Source organism: Pan troglodytes, chromosome 3 (genome assembly GCF_028858775.2).
Source record: "Pan troglodytes isolate AG18354 chromosome 3, NHGRI_mPanTro3-v2.0_pri, whole genome shotgun sequence".
In the NCBI taxonomy this organism is placed as follows: Eukaryota; Metazoa; Chordata; class Mammalia; order Primates; family Hominidae; genus Pan; species Pan troglodytes.
The window spans coordinates 41,112,699-41,135,598 of record NC_072401.2 but is presented as its reverse complement, the minus strand read 5'-3'; the positions used below and the strand labels follow the sequence as shown (position 1 = coordinate 41,135,598).

Sequence of the window (22,900 nt, the reverse complement as noted above, 5' to 3'; positions counted from 1 at the left end):
CCTGACATCAAAGAATAAAGAATAGAGGTGTACACACACTAAATCCAAAATGAAAGGTAACTAGAGAAATCAGTTGAATCTGGTTTAGCTTAACCGTTAGGCGCAGGAAGGCAGATAAACAGAATTTAAAGTATGTCCCCGCTTTCTGTTCATCTTGCACTTCCACAGTGGTTTCTCTCTAGGCAGTAATGAAGAAAATTTCATTATGGTTTCAGGCATTATATGGTGGTAAATAATTTCAGATTAAAAATATAAGTTTGCTATTGGAGTATCTGAATACTAGTAATTTCATTATTTAGAATTTTGCAGCACTTTTATCTAAAGTCCAAGAATGTAAAACGCCAAATGAAACATGTCAGTGGAATCAATATTCTCCTTCATTAGAATTCCCTCATATTGCTTTTTTTTTTTTCTTCAGACAGAGTCTTACTCTGTCGCCTAGGCTGGAGTGCAGTGGTGTAATTTCAGCTCACCACAACCTCCACCTCCCGAGTTCAAGCAATTCTCGTGCCTCAGCCTCCTGAGTAGCTGGGATTACAGGCATGCACTGCCACGCCCGGCCAATTTGTATATTTTTAGTAGATACAGGGTTTCGCCACGTTGGCCAGGCTGGTCTGGAACTCCTGACCTCAGGTGATCCGCCCGCCCCAACCTCCCAAAGTATGTGAGCCACCACGTCCGGCCTCATATTGCTTTTATCCAAAATTCTTTTCCCTTTTCACTCTACCAAAGAAGTATTTAAATAAATAATTGATCATGTCCTTCATAGAAGATTCTCAAAGAAGAAAACTGCAGTGTAATTAATGAATGGTTTAATTCAGAATCTTCATATACTTCTAAAGAAAAATAATTTAGTGCCAAATGCATGTTAGGAGATAATCAATGTAAGTGGCAACAAATTGTGACTTCACATGCTACTGTAGAGATCAGAAAATTATCCTAAACTATTCCATAACAATGAGACAACATCACAGAAAATACACTTGAAAATAAAAATCTCAGACCAGCTACTTCTGCACAATGGAATACTTTTCAGTCTGGTATGGGGGAGGGCCCGAAAAGGATAAGGGATTCTTATGATATACAATGGGATTCTTTACTGAACAATGTTAAATTAAGCTGCACCGCCTTCCTTGAGGCATGGACTACCCTAACCAGATAGAAATCTGGGTGGGATAAGAGGATGAGCCACACGCTATAATTTTAGGGCAAGGAGATGATTGATAGTGTTTGATTTTCAAAATCAGCAAAATAAGCTGAGCACTTCATATCTTTCTGTACAAGAGTGATAACATGAAGAATTCTTCAGGGATTTAAAATACAATAAGCCTGGTTCAACTATAAAAAAGTCTTGTTTCCTTTCTTCGTTGACATTTTTTTTTTTCTTTTTTTGAGGCAAGGTCTCACTCTGCTTCCCAGGCTGGAGTGCAGTGGGGCAATCTTGGCTCACTGCAACCTGCACCTCCTGGACTCAAGAGATCCTTGTACCTCAGCCTCCTAAGTAGCTGGGACTACAGGCGTGTCCCACCACACCCAGCTAATTTTTGTATTTTTTGTAGAGATGGGGTTTTGGGGTTTTGCCATGTTGTCCAGGCTCGTCTGGAACTCCGGTGCTCAAGTGGTGTGCCCACCTCAGCCTCCCAAACTGCTGAGATTACAGATGTGAGCCACTGCACCCAGCCCACTGACACGTTTTACTGATAAATGTAAATCTAAGCTAAAATAAAAATAATGTATTACCGCTATAATACAATTCACCATTCTCTTTTCTCACTTCAAGTAAGAAAGTAAAAATAGAATATCAGAGCTGAAGTAGACCTAAGTATTCATCTTGAAAAGGATAATATTCTAAAAATCATGCCACCTGATTGAGCATTTAGGAATTTACATAACATTTCTATACAACTGAATTGCAAAAATAAAACTTTAAATTCAAACTTTATGAATATGTCTATGAATGTTTTTAAATAATAAGATATATAGTTGTGTCTTATTCTATTTAATGACAATTTCTGTTGCCATGATGAAAAATCAGTAGACCCAGAAATGATAATCATACCAATTCTTGGTAGGCAATTGAGAATACATTCAAGATGAATCGACATTTAATATAATTAACATAGTGCTACAATATATTTAATTGTGCCTCAGAAATGATTTACCAAAATTTGATTCCTGTGTGCTATTTGAAATGACTTGTAGATTTTGTTGTATCCCCTGATCTTAGAATCAGAAATTTGTGGGTTTCTTCAACAATAGGTATCGCTTGCATTCAACAGTTTTGCCTCTTCTTCAGAATTATTAATATTTAGATGGAAATTTGCTCACAGTCTTTTGTAACAGTGCTTGACATAGAGGAAGGGAGAGATGATTGTGTCCAGTCTGCTCAGGATCCTGGAAGCTCCCCCAGTGAGAGACACCTCACTGTAAAAGGAACTCTGAGCTACACACACCTGGCACTTGGGAACTTCCTGCGCTTCCTACTTAAACTCAACTTCAGTCACGTTACAAAAACTCATGTTCATTCCCTGTTCAAAGAACAGCTTGATATTTAAGAAAAAATCACCCTTGATCGTGACTGAGAAAGTCACGACTACAACCGCATGGATGCTGAAGAGCAGTCAGCTGGAGGGAGAGGCCAGGATCGTTTGCCTGTTTGGCTTTCTAATGAGCTACCTGCTGAAGGGAGGCAGTGTTTCCTTCCCTGCAGGGGAAACTTGGCAGCTTTAAGTCCAGCCCGAAAGTTCACAGGAGTGAGATAAGTTCTGACCGCTGATACTGAGTCTCTAACTGGATCCTCTCAGAGCAGCAGTGATTGGCTGAAGTCTCTGAATTCTGCTTTGCTGACTCCTACATTATTGTTTCTCACTTGTCTGAATTCTCTGAAAGTAATAACACACTTAGAAGATCCCTAGGTGACCAAAAGAATGAATATCTTGTGTAGAGATGTAGAATCTTCAGAGAAATACTAGACTTTGAAAAAAAATCAACTGCTTTTTGGCCCCTATAAAAAACACAAGACAATCAAAGCCATCGCCGAGGAGGCCTGAGTAGGGAGGAAGGTGTGTCATCTTTAGGCTTTTCCTCTTTTCTGGATAGTGAGTGTGTGGGAAGGCAGGTGGGCAGAAGTGCCTTGGGTGCAACCCAACGACAGTACAAATGTTGAGTTGGCATCCGAGATCTGATCCCTTGGGGACTTGAAAATGGCATAAAGACTGGAGGCAGAACAATCTCAATGGGTTTCAGAGCAACCATTCTGTCTTCTGGCCGAGGTCTTAAGAAGTGTGTCTGCCGTTCACGCGGTCTGGAGGGACAAGTGTTCTTCACAAATGTAGGCACTGCAGGATGGGGGGCCAGCTTGTTGGGTTTTCTGGTCTGTGAGGAAGCCCCCACTTGAGCAGTATTTTTCTGGGGAAGAGGTGGTTTTGTTACAGTCTCTGATAGATTAGCACTGGCTTTAGTTTCTCGATTCAGGAACTCAGCAATTTTCATTTGGATGCCATTATCAGTAGTGGCACCTTTTGTCAATGATGTTTTTGATTTTTTCTTCTTCTTCTCCCGTTTTGATGATTTACCCAACTCAATCCCATCCAGCAGACCCTTGGCTGCAGCTCGGGCCAAAACATCATTCACAGACACTGTCTCAGAAGGGTCCCGCTGCAATTAAAGAAGCATTTACTAAATGTGGGAGTTAGCTATTATTGTGTCTCCTGCAAATATTTATCAATGTATCAGTAAAAATAAAAAGACTCTCTTTATTATACTAAAAGAAATAAGAAATAGTTTTTAGGCCTTAGTCCCCAATCTCATAAGCCTCAGCAAATGCCTTTTTAAAAAAACAAAAAAACAAAAAACTTAAACTTCCCCATTTATGAACCTGATAGAAAAAAAGAATCACACAGATTTTTTTTTTTTTTTTTTTTTTTTTTTTTGAGATGGAGTCTCACTTTGTCGCCCAGGCTGGTGCAATCTCAGCTCACTGCAACCTCCACCTCCCAATTTCAAGCAGTTCTCCTGCCTCAGCCTTCTGAGTAGCTGGGATGATAGGCATGCGCCACCACACCCAGCTGATTTTTGTATTTCAGTAGAGATGGAGTGAACCATGTTGGCCAGGCTGGTCTCGAACTCCTGACCTCAGGTGATCCACCCACGTCAGCCTCCCAAAGTGCTGGGCTTACAGGCGTGAGCCCCCACACCTGGCTGCTTATTTCTTACATATGAGGGAAGATGCACCAGATGTTACAAAATGCTTGGGGAGGTGGGGGTGGCAGCCAGGCAGAAGAGGAACACTCGGGGGCCCCAAGTATAAAGAACAGGGCTGGCCGGGTGCGGTGGTTCACACCTGTAATCCCAGCACTTTGTGAGGCCGAGGCAGGTGGATCATGAAGTCGAGTTCAAGACCAGCCTGGCCAAGATGGTGAAACCCCATCTCTACTAAAAATAAAAAAATTAGCCAGGCATGGTGGTGGGTGCCTGTAATCCCAGCTACTAGGTTGAGGCTGAGTCAGAGAATTGCTTGAACCTGGGAGGCGGAGGTTGCAGTGAGCCGAGATCACGCCACTGCACTCCAGCCTGGGCTACAGAGCAAGACTCCGTCTCAAAAAAAAAAAAAAAAAGGACAGGGCTTATTTGCCAATTCTTGTTCCTGCCCTTCAGCTGAAATGTGTTTGTGAAATGAAAACACATCTTTACAGAATGTGCACAGTTCCTGGCTTCCTCTTATGAGGCTTTGTAGTTTATTAATTCCAAAGTATGACATGGATTAGGATTTTTTTTCCTTACCTCCCTTGTTAAAATAGAAAGAAAACAACCATTGGTAATTTCAGATGGTTCCATTCTGAAAAATTTATCAGTAGACAATTGAATTTCCTTTAAGGAGCACAGTGGAAGAACAGGAGGACTAAGCCTGCAGCAGACAGGAACAAGCATTCAGCAGTTAGAATGGCTTCTTTGCCAAGAGAGGAAGAAAGTAAATTACACTACATTTTTTTCTAGTATACTTTACCAATCGTTTAAACAGAAATTCCAATCAAGAACACAATTCTGAAGCAGCCTTTCCCTAAATACTATTATAAGTTAAAAGCTCTAATATTTTATATTCATAATTTATTATAAATCCCAGATTCTCCATCTTTAACCAACTATGCCAAGAATAACAAATGTTTAACAAACTAAAAACTGACCTTCCCAAAGTCACTAATATGTTAGTAAAAGCTTTCCATTATCAAAGCAGGTAAATAAGTACATTAATCACAGTTATCCAAAATGTCCTATATTTCTACTATTTTCAAAATACAAAGGAGAAAACATTTTCTTTTGGTTACTTTTTGCACAATTACAATATAAAAATATAGCCTATCACTTTAATTACATTATTCTTCCCAGTCACTTTTTGAGGATTAATAGATGAGTTACATAGTGTTCAAGAAAGTACATAACAAAGACTTTGTGTCAGAAAAATCTCAAATCATGAATAGATTTAAAATGAAAATTTCAGTTTTTATGTTTAATATGAATTTATCATTTCTTAGTAAGTGGTTCATATGAATAATAAATGATTCTATTTCCAGGCTTATATTATTAAAATATATTTAATAATAAGTTAAAGCAATTAAACACTATTCCACATGAGTTAAACTATCAGGAAATCTTTTATTAATCATTGTGTCCTGGCCAGGTGCCGTGGCTCACGCCCGTAATCCCAGCACTTTGGGAGGCCGAGGCAGGCAAATCACTTGAGGCCAGGAGTTCGAGACCAGCCTGGCCAACATGGTGAAACCCCGTCTCTGCTAAAAATGCAAAAATTAGCCGGGTGTGGTGGCAGACTCCTGTAATCCCAGCTACTCGGGAGGCTGAGGCAAGAGAATTGCTTGAACCTCAGAGGTTCAAGCCAAGATGGCACCATTGCACTCCGGCCTGGGCGACAAGAGTGAAATTCTGGCTCAAAAAAACAAAAATTAGCCAGATGTGGTGGCAGGTGCCTTTAATCTCAGCTACTTGGGAGTCTGAGGCAGGAGAATCACTTGAACCCAGGAAGTGGTGGTTGCAATTAGCTGAGATCACACCACTGTACTCCATCCTGGGTGACAGAGCAAGACTCCATCTCAAAATAATAATAATAATAGTGTCCATGTGACACAGCTACAAGCCAAAGAACAGCAAGGACAGCCAGCAACCACCACAAGCTGGGAGAGCACAGGGGACAGGCCTCTCCAGCACAGGCCGCAGGAGGAATCCAACCAGCCAGCACCTTGCCAATGCCTTGGTTTAGGACTCCCAGCCTCCGGAACTATGAGAGAATAAATGTTTGTTATTATAAGCCACCAAGTTTGGAGGAATTTCTTTCAGCAGCCCAGGAAACTAACACACATGACAAAGGGGATTTTGCAGATGTAGGATAGGTCCCACGTTAGTTACCCCGAAGATAGGGATATTATCTGGGTGGATCTGACCTAATCACATGACCTTTGAAATCAGGGTCTAGAGGTCAGACATGGAAGAAGTCAGAGATTCAAAACACAAGATGCTATGACAGCTACTGCAGGTGCACAGATTGGGGAACTCGGGACAAGGAATAAAGTGGCCTCTAGGAGTGGAAAGCAGTCAAGTGACAGCAGCAAGGAGACGAGGACCTCAGTCCTGCAAACACAAGCGTGGGTTTGGAAGTAGACTGTTCCCAGAGCCTCCAAAGACTTCAGCCTAGCTCATATCCTGAGCAGAGAACCTGGCTGTGCCATGCCAGACATATCTGACTTATGTGAACTAAGTAATAGATGTTTTTAGCCACTAAGTTTGAGGTAATTTCTTAAAAAGAAAACAAACACACAATGGCTCACACTTGGTGAGGAAGCAATGCCAGGCTGCAGATGGCAAGCAGTGGAAGAAAGAACAAGAGGACAGAGAAGTGAGCTTGCTGCCATGGATAACACTATTAAGGCTGGAAAACCCACCAGAAGGCTATGTTGAGAGGAGGGTCCCAAAAGTACACCCACTATCAAGCAGCAAGGAATGGCCTGGTGAGAGGGGCACCACAGCACTGAGAGGTTTGGTAGTGGTTTTCCTCTGCAGGCCAGGGCTGACAGTAGGGGATGCAGTGACACAACTGGGCTCATTGACAGCAATGAAAATAATAGGATCCTGAAACAATAGAGACCAGGTGAGCAAATTAACCACCAGAAGCCAGGCATGTGCAGATACTGATGACCACAATGAGTACTAAGACCAGAGAAGCATGTACTCTGGCGCGTGCACACTAAGACCTCTCATGCACTGCTCACCTTCATGCCCTCCACTCTTACTAGGTAACAGAAAATCAAAACACAGAACACAACCTAGACCTCAAGCTCAAAGAAAATGTAATTACTAAATGTAATTCACTACCATGTTAAAATGTCAGATGAGAAATAATATCTGATCATATCATTAAATGCTGCAAAGTCTTTTCATAAAACTAGGCATCCATTAGTGATTTTTTTTTTTTTTTTGAGATGGAGTCTTGCTCCGTCACCCAGGCTGGAGTGCAATGGCGTGATCTCGGCTCACTGCAACCTCCGCCTCCTAGTTCAAGCGATTCTCCTGCCTCAGCCTCCCAAGTAGCTGGGATTACAGGCACCTGACACCACGCCTGGCTAATTTTTTTATTTTTAGTAGAGACAGGGTTTCGCCACATTGGCCAGGCTGGTCTCGAACCCCTGACCTTAGGTGATCCGCCCACCTCGGCCTCCCAAAGTGCTGGGATTACAGGCGTGAGCCACCGTGCCCGGCCCCATTAGTGATTTTGAAAACCTCTTATTGTGCTATTGGCTTAAGTATAGACATATAAATCAACGGATAGAATGAGAATAGAATGAGAGTCCAGAAATAAGCCCATGCATCTATGATTAGTGGGTTTTCTATTTTCTTTCTTTTTGTTTTAGACAGGCTTTTGCTCTGTCTCCCAATCACAGCTCACTACAGCCTTGACCTCCTGAGTAGCTAGGACTACAGGTAGGCACCACCACACCTGGCTGATTTTTTGTGGAGATGGGGTCTCTCTATGTTGCCCAGGCTGGGATTAACTGATTTTCAACAAGGGTGCCAAGACCATTCAATAGGGGAGAATAATCTTTTCCACAAGTGTTGCTGGGAGAACTGGATGGCCACATGCAAAGAAGGAATTTGGACTCCTAACTCTTATCATATACAAAAGTTAATGGTGATTGTTGTACAACTTCATGAATGTATTAATATTTTAAGGCACTGAATTGTACACTTTAAAATGGTGAATTGCATAGTATGTGAATTACATCTCAAAAAGCTTATTAAAATAGGAATAGTTACCTATACTTGATGTATATCTATAACATAATATAAACATACACATGAAAAAAAGCTCATCATCACTGGCCATCAGAGAAATGCAAATCAAAACCACAATGAGACACCATCTCACACCAGTTAGAATGGCAATCATTAAAAAGTCAGGAAACAACAGGTGCTGGAGAGGATGTGGAGAAATAGGAACACTTTAACACTGTTGGTGGGACTGTAAACTAGTTCAACCATTGTGGAAGTCAGTGTGGCGATTCCTCAGGGATCTAGAACTAAAAATACCATTTGACCCAGCCATCCCATTACTGGGTATATACCCAAAGGACTATAAATCATGCTGCTATAAAGACACATGCACACGTATGTTTATTGCAGCACTATTCACAATAGCAAAGACTTGGAACCAACCCAAATGTCCAACAATGATAGACTGGATTAAGAAAATGTGGCACATATACACCATGGAATACTATGCAGCCATAAAAAATGATGAGTTCATGTCCTTTGTAGGGACATGGATGAAACTGGAAATCATCATTCTCAGTAAACTATCACAAGGACAAAAAACCAAACACTACATGTTCTCACTCATAGATGGGAATTGAACAATGAGAACACATGGACACAGGAAGGGGAACATCACACTCTAGGGACTGTTGTGGGATGGGGGGAGGGGGGAGGGTTAGCACGAGATATACCTAATGCTAGATGACGAGCTAATGGGTGCAGCGCACCAGCATGGCACATGTATACATATGTAACTAACCTGCACATTGTGCACATGTACCCTGAAACTTGAAGTATAATTTAAAAAAAAAAAAAAAAGAATAGAATGCAGTACAAAGTGTCAGGGTAAAAGGTACTTACTTTTTCATGAAATATACGTAATTGTGTTCTGAGTTGTGATATAAAATGTATTTCCTACTGTAGGTTTCAATAAAAAAGTTTATGGTGTGATACAAAAAAACAAATAAACAAACAAACATACACATCCATGTAGTTGCTATTCAGCTGGTACATGCTGGTGTGGCTGTATCAGCAGTAAAAATATCAAAATTTCTGGGCTTACTCCTATTTGCTGCCCCAGCTCTCCAAGTGTCCCTCCAGACCATCACATAATAAAAAGGGACCTAGCTCATCAAGGGACCTCCAGAACCCTACTTCATCACTTTAATGGGATATTTTAGGACTAGAAGTGGCAAGATATAGGAAGGAAATTGTTAACCATTTCATTATGCATCTTTGGATTGTGGGTGGGGTTTATGTAACAAAAAAATAATATAAAATTTGAGAAGAAACCCACTTAAAACTATAGTGGTTATAGCATTGTCATATTAGTATAGAAAGAGCCAAACATCAATGGAATAGAATTACAGATCCACACAGTATATATGGGCTTAAAACGTAATTTTAAAAGATGGCATTTTAAACCAAAGGGGAACGGGGGCCAAGGAAAGATTATTTGGGGAAAAAATAAACCTTGATCCATACTTGACTCTTTTACCAAAATAAACAGCAGAAAACTCAATTATTTAAATATAAAAAAGATGAAATTATGAAAGTACTATAAGAAAACTGATCAAAGCATTCATAAGCTAGGAATTCACATAACACAAAATGTAGAATCCATAAGGAAAACATTGATACAAATATCTACACAGAAATTGCTGTAAAGCAATTACTTTTTCTTTTCTTTTCTTTTCTTTTTTTTTTTTGAGACAGAGTCTCCCTCTGTCACCCGGGCTGGAGTGCAGTGATGCGATCTCGGCTCACTACAGCCTTGACCTCTTGGGCTCAAGCAATCTTCCCACCTCAGCCTCCCGAATAGCTGGGACTACAGGAGTACACCACCACACGTGGCTAATTTTTGTATTTTTTTGTAGAGATGGGGTTTCACCACATTGCCCAGGCTGGTCTTGAAAACCTGAGCTCAAATGGCCCACCCACCTCAGCCTCCCAAAGTGCTGGGATTACAGGCGTGAGCCACCATGCTCAACCTATAAAGCAAATTTTTAATTCAAGTATTTATTTAAAAATAAAAAGATAAACAATCTGAAAAATATCTGTAATTCATATGAAAACAGCAACTCTTCCTAATATATAATAAGACATGTGAAAAGAAGAAAAAGAATAATCCAGTTGAAAACAGTGGGAAAGTACATGAACATGAAATTTATAAATAAATAATAACAACTATAACAATTTAAAATTATTGAACATTTATTATATGCCAGATACTGCTCGTGTGTTAATATATTCAATCTCCACAAGGATCTAATGATGTAGGTAATATCATTAACTGTATTTCACAGCCACCTTTTACAGCCACTTCACCATTCACAATACCCTTCTCCCACTTAACAAAAAAGGTATAACTGTCACTACCTTGTTATAGTCCATTGTCCTGGGATGTTAACATCTCCAGGATGCCAACAAAGGGACAACTCAGGAATGTGGCCCTCTTCTCCCATGGCAATGCAAGAGTTTAGGTAAGAAATCTTAAAGAGGGTATCAAACTCAGCAAACCTTCCTTCCTTCCTCCCTCCCTCCCTTCCTCCCTCCCTCCCTTCTTTCCTCCCTCCCTTTCTCCCTTCCTCTCTTCCTACACTCACTTCTTCCCTCCCTCCCTTTCCCTTCCTTATTTCTATATATCTATCTTAGAATTTAAATTTAGAAGAAAATCACAAAAGAATATTAATGATTATTTGAATTAAAGAATAAAGTCAGACCTTTTCTGACAAGGTAAATTTGGTTTTGACAATGAGAACTGGTTATATAAAATAGGTAACAAATTTAGCATTTTTCCATAAATCAAATAAGATAAATAAATCTGCAGGTCCAAACATTTAACAGAAATATATTTAAAACACATATGTAATATAATATTCCAGAAATAATATATTTTGCAGCTATTTAAACTTATGATGAAAATGTTAGACATTAAGTCTAAAATAAAGAATAAGATATATAGTTATTCAAAAATGTTTAGGGGCCGGGCATGGTGGCTCACGCCTGTAATCCCAGCACTTTGGGATGCCAAGGCAGGTGGATCACTTGAGGTCAGGAGTTCAAGACCAGCCTGGCCAAGATGGTGAAACTCCGTCTCTATGAAAAATACAAAAATTAGCCAGGTGAAGTACCACGTGCCTGTAATCCCAGCTACTTGGGAGGCTGAGGCAAGAGAACTGCTTGAACCCAGGAGGTGGAAGTTGCAGTGAGCTGAGATCGTGCTACTGCACTCTAGCCTGGGCAACAGAGCAAGACTCTGACTCAAAAAAAAAAAAAAAAAAGTTCAAGGATTATTTGAGCAAAAATGTTTGACAACCACTGCTCTAGAATCCCTACTTTTAACCACTCCACAGTACACTGACCAGTCAGTAAACAGGAAGCATACTCAACCTCAGTAATAGAGAAATGAAAATACAATCAGTAACGACATCTCATGTTTTCACCCCACAAGTGAGTAAAGATTTTAAGTCTGATGAAGCTCAGCATTTCTGAAGCTGTGGGAAAACAGGTTTATAAGAGTGAATGTCTTGGTAGTAATTTGACAATATCGATTAAATCTTAAAATATGCACATTCTATGGTGGTGGAAAAATCTAGAAGACTATAAATCAAATTGTTAAGAACAATTATATATAAGAGGATGCCATTTGGAAAAAGGCTTTCGTTTTAAGTTAGTACTTCTGTAATGTGAAATTTTTACAATGGGGAACAAAAAAAATTACAAATTTGCAAATTTTATCATGACAGCTGAAGTCCAAAATGAGCTGAATATTTCTGGGATATTAAAAAGAAATACAAGCAACAGGTAGGTGATGAGATTAAATGACATGTAATATTGCTTTCAACTCTAAATTCTACCACTTTGGGGTACTAAGAAGTGATTCTTGGTATAATTCCCTAGGTAATGCATAATTTCTTTTGGCAGCATCCCCAACAAGTAGTTATAAACATCTTCAATATATGTACTCTCCAATTTGAGCTCAAATCTCAAACCAATATAGAATTATGGATTCTGTCTTTATATTACTTGTGTCTTTTATGCTATAGATTAATCATTAATCATGGCTTGCCTGAAATAAAATCAATATTCCTCCACGTTTGCCATATCATATTCTTTTTTTTTTTTTTTTAAACACACAGGGTTTCACCATGTTGCCCAGGCTGGTCTTGAACACCTGAGGTAAAGGTATGTGCCCACCTCAGCCTCCCAAAGTGCTGGGATTACAGGTGTGAGCCACCGCACCAGGCCAGCCATATCATTTCTTAAATCCCAGCACTCTGGGAGGCCAAGGCAGGTGGATTACCTGAGGTCAGGAGTTTGAGAGCAGCCTGGCCAATATGGTAAAACCCCCATCTCTACTAAAAATACAAAAATTATCCTGGTGTGGTGGCACTTGCCTGTAATCCCAGCTACTTGGGAGGCTGAGGCAGGAGAATTGCTTGAACCTGGGAGGCGGAGTTTGTAGTGAATCGAAATGGTGCCACTGCACTCCAGCCTGGATGACACAGCAAGATTCCATTTAAAAAAAAAAAAAAAAGAAAGAAACAAAAAGAAAAAGACCCTATGGAATCTTTGTTAAATTTGTAAGAAGTCAGGCAATTTTATCATACTAAAGTATAATTTTAAAAAGTACAATGTCTTTATACAACTTAGAAAATAATATTTTTCCTTTTAAAAAATATTTGTTTGAGTTGTTTAGAAGAATCCTTCCTTTTCTTACCTGTAAGGTTGTCCTTTATTCCCAAGGTCTTGAAATTCCAGTGCTTTCTTAACAACAGCTTCATTTTCTTCTGGAAAAACTGAACATGTGCAGTAAACAACTGCTTGAGCTTTAGTAACTATATTAGAAGAAGATGCAATGACTGTAACAACTGTATTAACAATCCTATACAAATGTGCTATGTTTCCAAACATCTATTTGATACTAATACCACATGGTTTTGATGAGAATAATTTCCCCAGATGCTTGAATGGCTCCCCTTTAAAGTAAAAGCTTGTCTTAGTAATTTAGTCTGTGGCCAATAAGTAAAGTCACTCTAACTGGATTGTATGGAAATTGAAAATTCAACAAAAAATGAGGCCAACTTAGTTATAAACACAAAGAAATAAATACTGCAGGTTACCATGAACTTGATACTTCTGCCCATTCTTCTACAAGTGATATTGCCTAAATAGTTTAAAGGACTCTAGAAACAGACAGACTTAGAGGTGAATCCCAGTTCTGTCACTTACTGCTGTATGAACCTGGGCAAATTACTTAAAGTCTTAAATTTTTCATCCGTAAAATGAGGTAATACTACCACCTGCAATTCACTCATTGATTCATACTTATTGAGCACCCACCACCTGCCAGACAGGCACTGTTCTAGGCTTTGGGATACAATAACACAAACAAAAATCCTTGCCCCTGTGGAGCTAACTTTCTAGTAGAGGAGAAAGACAGTAAGACAGAGATAAATAGGAAAACTATATAGTACTGTTAAGTGATCAATGCTATGGAGAAAAGCAGAGCCGGGTGAGGGATAGAGAGTTCCAGGAGAAATAGTGTGAAATAGAGCAGTGAGAGAAAGCACTGTTGAGATGGCAAACTGTGGGTAGACTAGATGGAGATAAGGAACCAGCCACAGAGCTATTTAGAGAAAAGCATTCTAAGGTAAAGGAACAGCCAGTGTAAAGGCCTGAAGTCAACATGGTGCTGGTATGTTCCAGGAAAGTGAAGGGGCCGGTTTGATCAGAGCAGAGGGAATGAAGAGAGAGTAGTAAGTCGAAGTCAGAAAGCACGGTCTGAGCCCCAGATAGTACAGGGACTTGTGGGCCACCGGAAGGGCTTAGGTTTTTACTTGGGTTATGATGGGTTTTAACAAGATCAGAATAGAGTGCAGAGGGCAGGGGCAGAGGCTGGCAGAGAAATTAGGAGGTCATTACAGTAATTCAAGTGTGAGGTGATGGTGGTTTGGACACCGTGGTAGTGGTGGAGGTAGCTGGATATATTCTGGATATAAGTTGAATGTAGAACCTACCTCATACACTGACAGACTGGCTGTGGGTATGAAAGAGAAATCATGGATAATGCTAACGTTTTTAGCCTAAGCGGGTGGAAGGCTACAACTATCATTAACTGAAATGGCAGTACTGTGGGAGGAACAAGTATGGCGGGAGGAGGATCAGAGCTTCCACCTTAGACATGTTAGCTTTGAGATGACTATGAGTCCCTAAGTGGAGATGTCAAGAAGGCAGCTGGAAATATAAGCTTAGAGTTTCAAGAGGAAGTTTAGACTGGAAATACAGATTTGGGAGTCACATAGAGGTGTTTAAAACCATAAGAGTAGATACAATCACCAAGGGATAAGTATAGGCAGAGAAAAAAGATCCAAGGCATGGACTGTGGCACACTCCCATGTTAAACAGGGTGTTGAGACAGAGAGGACCCAGTAAGGGAGACAGAGAAAGGGAGGCCAGAGAGAAGGCCTGGAAGGTGGTGCCCTAGAAGACAAGTGATGGAAGTGTGTGAAGGGAGAGGAAGCGACCACTTCTGTCAACTGCCACAGACAGACCTAGGTAGACCAGGGCTGGCAACTGACACAACAGCATGGGGATCACTGGCGATCTTCACAGGACCGTTTCAGTTTAGTGGCAGGAGTGAACGTGGGATGGCAATAGCTCAGAAAAGAAGGAGAGGAAAGACTGAGGAAACACTGTTCCCAGGGGAAAGGCAAGTTACAGGAACTTTTTACAAAGGGGGAGGACATTCAAAGAAGTTAAAATATAGGGAATTTTTGTTGATGGGGAACTATAAATTCTAGAGAGCACAGAGTGAGAGATGTGGACAAGGGATATGAAGAGAGTTATGGAGACCAGAGTATAGGAGATGAGGAATGACCTGGAGTCGCGGCCTCTTGAGTTAATTGTCATTAATAGGTGTAAAGGATATAAGGAGACATGTTTCTTATAACTTGATTTATTTGTATTTTTTTAATAGATGGGGTCTTGCTCTGTTGCCTAGGCTGGAGTGCAGTGAGGTGATCATGGCTCACTGCAGCCTCCAACTCCTGGGCTCAAGCAATCCTCCCACTTCAGTCTCCCGAGTAGCCTGCATGCCCCCATGCCTAGATAACTTTTTTTATTTTTTGTAGAGGCAGGGTCTCACTATGTTGTCCAGGTTGGTCTCAAACTCCTGGCCTGAAGTGATCCTACCATGTTGACCTCCCAAAGCACTGGGATTTCAGACATGAGCCACCATGCCTAGCCCACTTATTTATTTATTTATTTAGAGACAGAGTCTCACTCTGTCACCCAGGCTGGAGTGCAGTGGTGCAATCTCAGCTCACTATAACAAGTGATTCTCATATCTCAGCCTCCCAAGTAGCTGGGACTACAGGCATGCGCCAACACGCCCGGCTAATTTTTGTATTTTTAGTAGAGATGGGGTTTCACCATGTTGTCCAGGCTGGCCTCAAGTGATCCGCCAGGTTTGGCCTCCCAAAGTACTGGGATTACAGGCATGAGCCACCGCGCCTGGCTCCCACTTACGATTTTAAAGTAGAGAATAGTGGCAAGGCTGTGAGTCTTAGAGGGTAAGGGAATTAGGGGTGCCTGAGCCCCCTTGTTGCTCTGGTCAAAGATAGCATGGAAGCTAAGGAAGAAAATTTGGTGATTACTAAATAAAATGATACATATAAAGTAAGCAGCAGGTGCCTGGCACATAATAAGTAAACAATAAGTGCTCAAATATTTAAAAATTATTTTCACAACTAACAAGGGCTCAGCACAGTTACCTTTCGGTATTTTTAATTTTTATTTGTTTTTACTCTAATCCCATGACAGATTACATAATTATCTTTTATGTGGTTGACTTCAAATCGGGCTTTTAGTCAGTTCTATCAAAATTTGGAGTCAAACCCCTGATTACACACTTAACTACCTAAGATAGCATTTTCTTATGGGAAAATTAAATACAACTTGTTTTGACTTACAGTATGTCTTCCAGTAACATAAACTGTCATAATCTCAAGAGTTGCCAAATTTTATGTTTATTTGGCATCATAAAAGAGTTTATGTCATTAAAATCCCTTTGCTTTTCAGATTCTTTCTGAAGCTTTTTTAAGCTTTAAATATCCAATTAAAATTTAATTAAAATGCTTCAAGTAAAAGGCTTATTATTTACCAAATTCCTGATCTTCCAATCAACTTATTTCCTAGATCATATTCATATCATGTTCAAATGAACATTTAGTAGCAATATGAACTAAAAGAAAAAGCCTCCTCTGTGCTTTCTATTTACTTATTTTTTGCTTTTACTTCTGGCAAGCTGTGACCTCTGTGATTTGTATAGGCCTTATTTCTACCTCATGTGTGTTTATATATTTATTTACTGAATGATCTATACTCAGATCTATACCTATAATATAGATGGGGTCTATGCCCATATCCATTTATCTTTAAGCCTTTGCAGGTCAGGATTTGCTAACACTGATACACCTTACATACAGCTTAATACCTGACCCAAAGTGAGCACTTTATAAATATATACGGAATTAATAAAAGCTTATTAATTTCTCAGAGACATCTAGATTCCTGTGTGCATATGTGGAAAGGCAGTGGTACTCAAAATCTAAATGAAGTGATTAAAGCAACGATATAAATCACTCAAAGTGCCGCCTTGTTACTCAAACTTCAAATCAAGAGATCTAGGCTTTCTCTGCGATTGCACCTCTCTGTTCTCTACTTAGCACTAAGAGAAATAAGAGTTTGACTAAAATTTGGACTGTAGAAGAGTTGTTAAGGGTAGGCACAATGACAACAAAAATTATATCGAGTAAGAAATCTAAAAGAAGAAACAGGAAAGCTGAAACTACAATTACAAATATACATAATTATTTCACTTCGGCATTACAAAATTGGTAAATTATGCTTGCTAACCTGTTTAAAATTACAGTAAAGCATATATTCTAAAAACAGATTAAATTGGTAAAGATAAATATTTTGTTATTTGAAGGCAGTAAGACTGAATGTTCTGGAAAATGTGCTCATGGCTCACACTTCATTGCTTGATTATAATAGATCGTGAAAGACTAATATTTCTAAAATGTACACCTTATTTTAACAAGATGGTGCCTATGACAACCTTACATTTCATTGCATGTGTTAGCTGTTCATACTGCTGTTGAGCAAGAACGTGAAGTTTGTCCACTGAGATGCCTCCTTGAGAGTGATCTTTAAGGAATTCTGTATCTGAATTTTAAAAAGAAATGCTTTTAAATATAGCACCATTAAAAACTTTTTACATATTGTTATCATCATATAATTTTTCAATCATTTTGCCTACCAATAAAAGTGTTTCATGGAAAATATCTATTAAAACTAAATAGATATTAAAATGTTGACTTAAAAATTAGAACAATAAAGTTAATTCTGTTTCATTTTAATATTGCTTTTCAAAAACAATATTGAAAATATTTAACATTGTTTTTCTCCAAGTTGCTATGAGATAGTCATCCAAGTAGTCATATAAGTCATTTAGACACACAAGAGAAAATGCCGTCAGTCTCGAGACTAATACTGGATAGAGAAAATAAGATTTATTTTCCAAAATAAAAACGAATGGGCTAGAGTCAGATCTGGGAACACACAAGGATATGGTTTAAAATACTAACTTTCCAAAAGAAACTTTGGAAGAAAAAAATCAGAAAAGCAAATGTTATGTCTTCATAACAGATTAAGAAATAATGTCCTACATTTTTTAATTTTTGAAAAATAATTTAAATATATGTATTGACAATATTAATGAAGATATACTGAATGCTACTTTATGTAGATTATTTTAACGACCTCTTGAAGAATTACTAGCCCTTCTAACATTGAGATAATTGTTTAAACATACATTAAACAACTTGTCTAAGGTTATATAGCTACTAAGTGGACAGCCAGGATTCTAACTCAGAAATCTAACCAGAGGACCCAAATTTTTAAACTCTGTATTATACTGCCTCTCTAGAACTCACTAGAGCATGACAGCCAATTATTTATACCATGTATGTGGCTGTTGCCCATTCCAGTACTATCACTAAAGGTTAATTAAACTCCATTTCTTCCCAATTTAGTTTTACATTTCATGAGGTTTTGCTTTTTGTTTTTTGTTATTGTTGTTGTTGTTGCTGTTTTTTTTGAGACAGGATCTCAGTCTGTCATCCAGGCTGGAGTGCAGTGGCACCATCTCGGCTCACTGCAACCTCTGCCTCCTGGGTTCAAGCAATTCTCATGCCTCAGCCTCCTGAATAGCTGGGACTACAGGTGTTCACCATGATGCCCGGCTAATTTTTGTATTTTTAGTAGACTGGGTTTCACTATGTTGGTCAGGCTGAACTCGAACTCCTGGCCTCAACCGATCTACCCACCTCAGCCTCCCAAAGTGGTGGGATTACAGGTGTGAGCCACTGTGCCTGGCCTACATTTCACATTTTTTTTTCTCTGTTCTAAAACTATCCATTACTTGTTAAAGGACTATTACAAATTATTATACTCCAAAGTCGTATTATCTATTTCTTTAATTCTATCTTAAAATAATTCCAAGTCGTTAGCAAGGACCAACTTCATATATTTCTCAATGGTTCTAATATTTTTCGATGTTAAAATGTTTTTAAAACTAATTCCTTATTGTTCCATTCTACCTTGTATCTAAGTTTAATAAAATAATCTTTCGGATTCACCCCCACTAAGTTTCTGGCTAACGTTCCACGTTCCCACCAGAGTCACTAGGTCGGCAGCTCCTTATTTGCTCAGGCTTTTAGCTCCTCAGAGTACAGGTTCCTTCAAAAGCCCGCTTACTTCAGGATACGACAAGTTCTTTTTTTTTTTTAAATGAGATGGAGTCTTGCTGTTGCCCAGGCTGGAGTGCAGTGGCGCGATCTCGGCTCACTGCAGGCTCCGCCCCCCGGGGTTCAAGCCATTCGCCTGCCTCAGCCTCCCGAGTAGCTGGGACTACAGGCGCCCGCCACCTCGCCCGGCTGATTTTTTGTATTTTTAGTAGAGATGGGATTTCACCGTGTTAGCCAGGATGGTCTCGAGCTCCTGACCTCGTGATCCGCCCGCCTCGGCCTCCCAAAGTGCTGGGATTACAGGCGTGAGCCACCGCTCCCAGCCAGGATACGACAACTTCTTAGCTTATCCTATCATCTCCTCATCAAGGCTTTCAAAACATTACCAGTACCTAGGAAATGTTTTCCTTTCCCCCCTTTCCTTATTTGTATTTTCCTCCGGGCCTTTCTCCCCTAGCCTTTAGTTTATTTTTATTCTGTGGTTTATTTTTTTTCTGGATTTCCACCTCAAAATGGCCCAGGATAAGGCCAGAGTCTCACAGTTCTGAGCTCTAGTTCTCCTGACTGCTATGCTTATTATAGCTGCTATTTCTTCCCCCTTTTTTCCTTCCCCCTTTTCTTTCAGTGTCTACTAATTGTTCTTTGATTATTTCTTAAAGTTCATCTAGAAATTTTCTCAGCCTACCTACCATTCTACCATCTGAATTGGTTATTCTTTGGCTGAAGTCTCTCTGGAAAGAAATTTTCTATAGCAAGTCAAAATTCCATGTGGTACAGTGTAAACCCAGTTAAAGATAGTGTCGTTTAGTGGAAGAAAAATGTGCTAACCCACCTGAATTTGAATCCCAGCTTCCCTACTTACTAGCTACATGACCATAAGCAACTGGTTTAATTTTTCTGAGTCTTGGTTTTTTTCCTCTACAATTAGAAGAACACTATCCTCAAAAAGTTATTGTGAATACTAAGTGACAGTATGTGAACACTACCTAGAATATTGCCTGGGACATTATTGTGTTTAATAAATATTAGCTCCTTTCCCTCCATTTCTTTTCCTCCTCTGTCCTTGCTAGAAACAGAAAACAGTTACTATATTCTGTACATTTGTGGGGTGTCTTCTTTTTCTAATATTCTAATTAACCTTTCAATTTAATATGCCTTTCAATATAAGCAAGGGATAAGAATAAGTTTCATTTAATTTGGAGCAATATAATATGATTAAGAGAGTCATTAAAGGTGCCAGTCTCAGAGTCAGACTGGTTGTATTTGAATCCAAGCTCTGCCTCTTACTAGCCCAATGATCCTAGGAGACTTCATTAACTTCTCTGAGCCTCAGATTCCTCATTTGTAAAATAGAAGTTAACAAGTTACTACTTCACAGAATTCTTGTGAAGACTTACTGAAATAATCCAAGAAAAGTGCCACACCCAGGGCCTTACATCTAAGTGCTCAATAAATGTTAATGTTAAATAATTATTATTTTAAATGTATTTAAAAGCCAATAAAATTAAATGTAAATGCTTCTATATTTAGTCTGAGACATTCATTTCATAAAGCATACATCCTAGCGATTAAGACACCTTTGAGTTTGAAATAATCTGATAATGATTTAATTAGGATCATATTTAGAACATAGGCTCTAGAGTCAAACAGATCTAAATTTGAATCTTAGCTCTGTCTCTAGTTGCTTGACCTGAGAAAAATGAATCAATCTTTGAGTCTCAGTATTTTCATCTATAGAATGCCAGTAAATTTTAACACTTACATCAAGAGCTCTGGTATATTCAGAATAGCATACTGGCCAGCATCTTTTCTGATTGCCTACATTATTCCAATTATTAAATATTTTGAATATCACCCTGGTCTATTGGATTGGTGTAAGGATTAAATGAGGTAACAGAGGTAAAGGACTTTACACATAGTAAGTACTTTATATACGGTTGCTATTATTTATTAATCAGATGTATTTGATATGCTATTTTAATGATTTTAAATAATTTTATATTTTAAACTGTCAACTAATTTCAATAATTTAGAAATTAAAACAAGTACCTTCATGTTCATTTAAAATAAATTCTACTGGATTACTAACACCCAGTCCTGAACAACGAGGTAGCAGCAAAATCACTTTAACTTTCTGTAACCTGTGATCCTTTGAGTCAATGTTAATAAATGTCTCATGAAGTATTTCAATATCTGGGGAAAAAACACAGAAAATTCAATGTAAAATATTAATGAAAAATCTTAATGTAGTATGTGATTGTATCTATTTATTGTACATTTTAAAATCCTCAACCTCACAAAAATTCATTTTGATGTAGTTAGAAAAGAAGGCTATTCTTCTCTGATATCTACCCAAAGTTAATACAGGAATCCTATTAATAGAATGCTTTCTCCTTCACCTGAAATGATGTTGAAATTTAAAATTAAATTCTCATTCTGAACTGCAGGATATATAGTAGGGGAGAAATGGACTTCAGAGGCAGAAAAATTCAAGTTGACTCCCAGCTTCACTGTTTACTAGCTGTGCATTTTAATCTCCCTGAGCCTCCATTTCCTTCTTCATAAAATGGGATGGCTACCTCATATAACTGTGGTGAAGACTGAGATAAAGTAGTTAAGCTTAGCGTGCTGTCTATTATATAGCAAGGGCTCAATATTGGTTATTTCCCTCTCCTATTCTTCATCCCCTTTTATGTTCTATCTTCTCTCCAGGAAAAAAAAAAAAAAAAAAAAAGGTGGGGGAGGGTTATCAGAAGCACTTATAACTTTCCAGTCCAAGGTACAGAATCCATACAAACTGGTGTAAAATATCAATCATACCTTTAAGGATCTTGTGACTTAGCTTAAGAGAGTCTGCCTTCCCTTGCATTATAGCCATCTGTGCCCCCTATCTTACAGCCAACCCTCTACTTTTGCGGTGGCTATCACGCCTCACCTGCTGAAGAATCACTCTTGATATGGCCCCACCTGCTGCCTTTCTCTTGCCTCACCAATTTTTCCCTCTTCCTATTCTCTGTGTCTTTCTAAATTATTTTTTCTTTAAATCGAGTGGTCCTTTTCTTCTTGCCCCCTGCCACTATTTTAAACATTTTATTGGGAAACTTCAAATACCTGCAATATAGGCATAATAATATAATAAATTCTCAAGTACCCATCACAGAGTTTCAACAGTGAACCATTCACGGTCAATCTTGTTTCATCTGTACAATGCAGCCCCTCCCACCCAGCCCCCTATTATTTTGAATCTATAAATAGTACCACATATATCTCTAAAAGGATAAAATCTTCTTTTAAAATGTAACGACATCAAAAAAGTTAAAAATGTTTCCTTATTATTATCAAATATCTAATCTGGCTCGCATTTCCCAACAGTCTCACACGTGTCAAAAGTTTTTTGTTTGAATCAGGATCTAAATAAGGTACATACATGGCAACTGATCAGTCTTACTTTACATTTCTTTTCACTTACAGGTTCTCCCTTCATTTTTTCTTAACATTTATTTCTTAATGAAACTTCATTATTTGCCCTGCCAGAGTTTCCCACAATCTGGATTTTGCTGTTTTCCTAGAATGCAGTTTAACATGTTCCTCTTTTCTGTACTTCCTGTAAATTAGTAAGTGAATCTTTAGAAGACCAATACTTTTTCCTTTGGGGGACAGAGAGAAAGAGGCAAAACTACTTAACAGATGGCATCATATTCTTCCACTCAGTTGCCTTTGTGGTACCACCAAAGGGGTTTCAAAACACTCATATTCTAATTCTAAAA

The 22,900-nt window shown here is 38.8% G+C and overlaps 1 protein-coding gene across 9 annotated transcripts in view; it reads right to left on the bottom strand.

The window, feature by feature from the left end:
• Window positions 1-795: 795 nt before the first annotated feature.
• Window positions 796-22,900, bottom strand: part of NSUN7 (NOP2/Sun RNA methyltransferase family member 7) — a 61,506-nt gene continuing 39,401 nt past the window's right edge. For 2 of the 9 annotated variants that reach the window (XM_063808783.1, XM_001147079.6), the window contains exons 8-12: window positions 21,183-21,326; window positions 17,449-17,550; window positions 13,040-13,157; window positions 4,783-4,906; window positions 796-3,657 (exon numbers count right to left, since the gene is read on the bottom strand). In XM_063808783.1, coding sequence (XP_063664853.1) covers window positions 3,025-3,657; window positions 4,783-4,906; window positions 13,040-13,157; window positions 17,449-17,550; window positions 21,183-21,326 — 1,121 coding nt within the window. In that variant the 3' untranslated portion in view covers window positions 796-3,024. The remainder of the gene's footprint in view (window positions 3,658-4,782; window positions 4,907-13,039; window positions 13,158-17,448; window positions 17,551-21,182; window positions 21,327-22,900) is intronic. The other 7 variants (XM_063808784.1, XM_016951466.4, XM_063808786.1 and 4 more) reach the window with 4 other exon arrangements.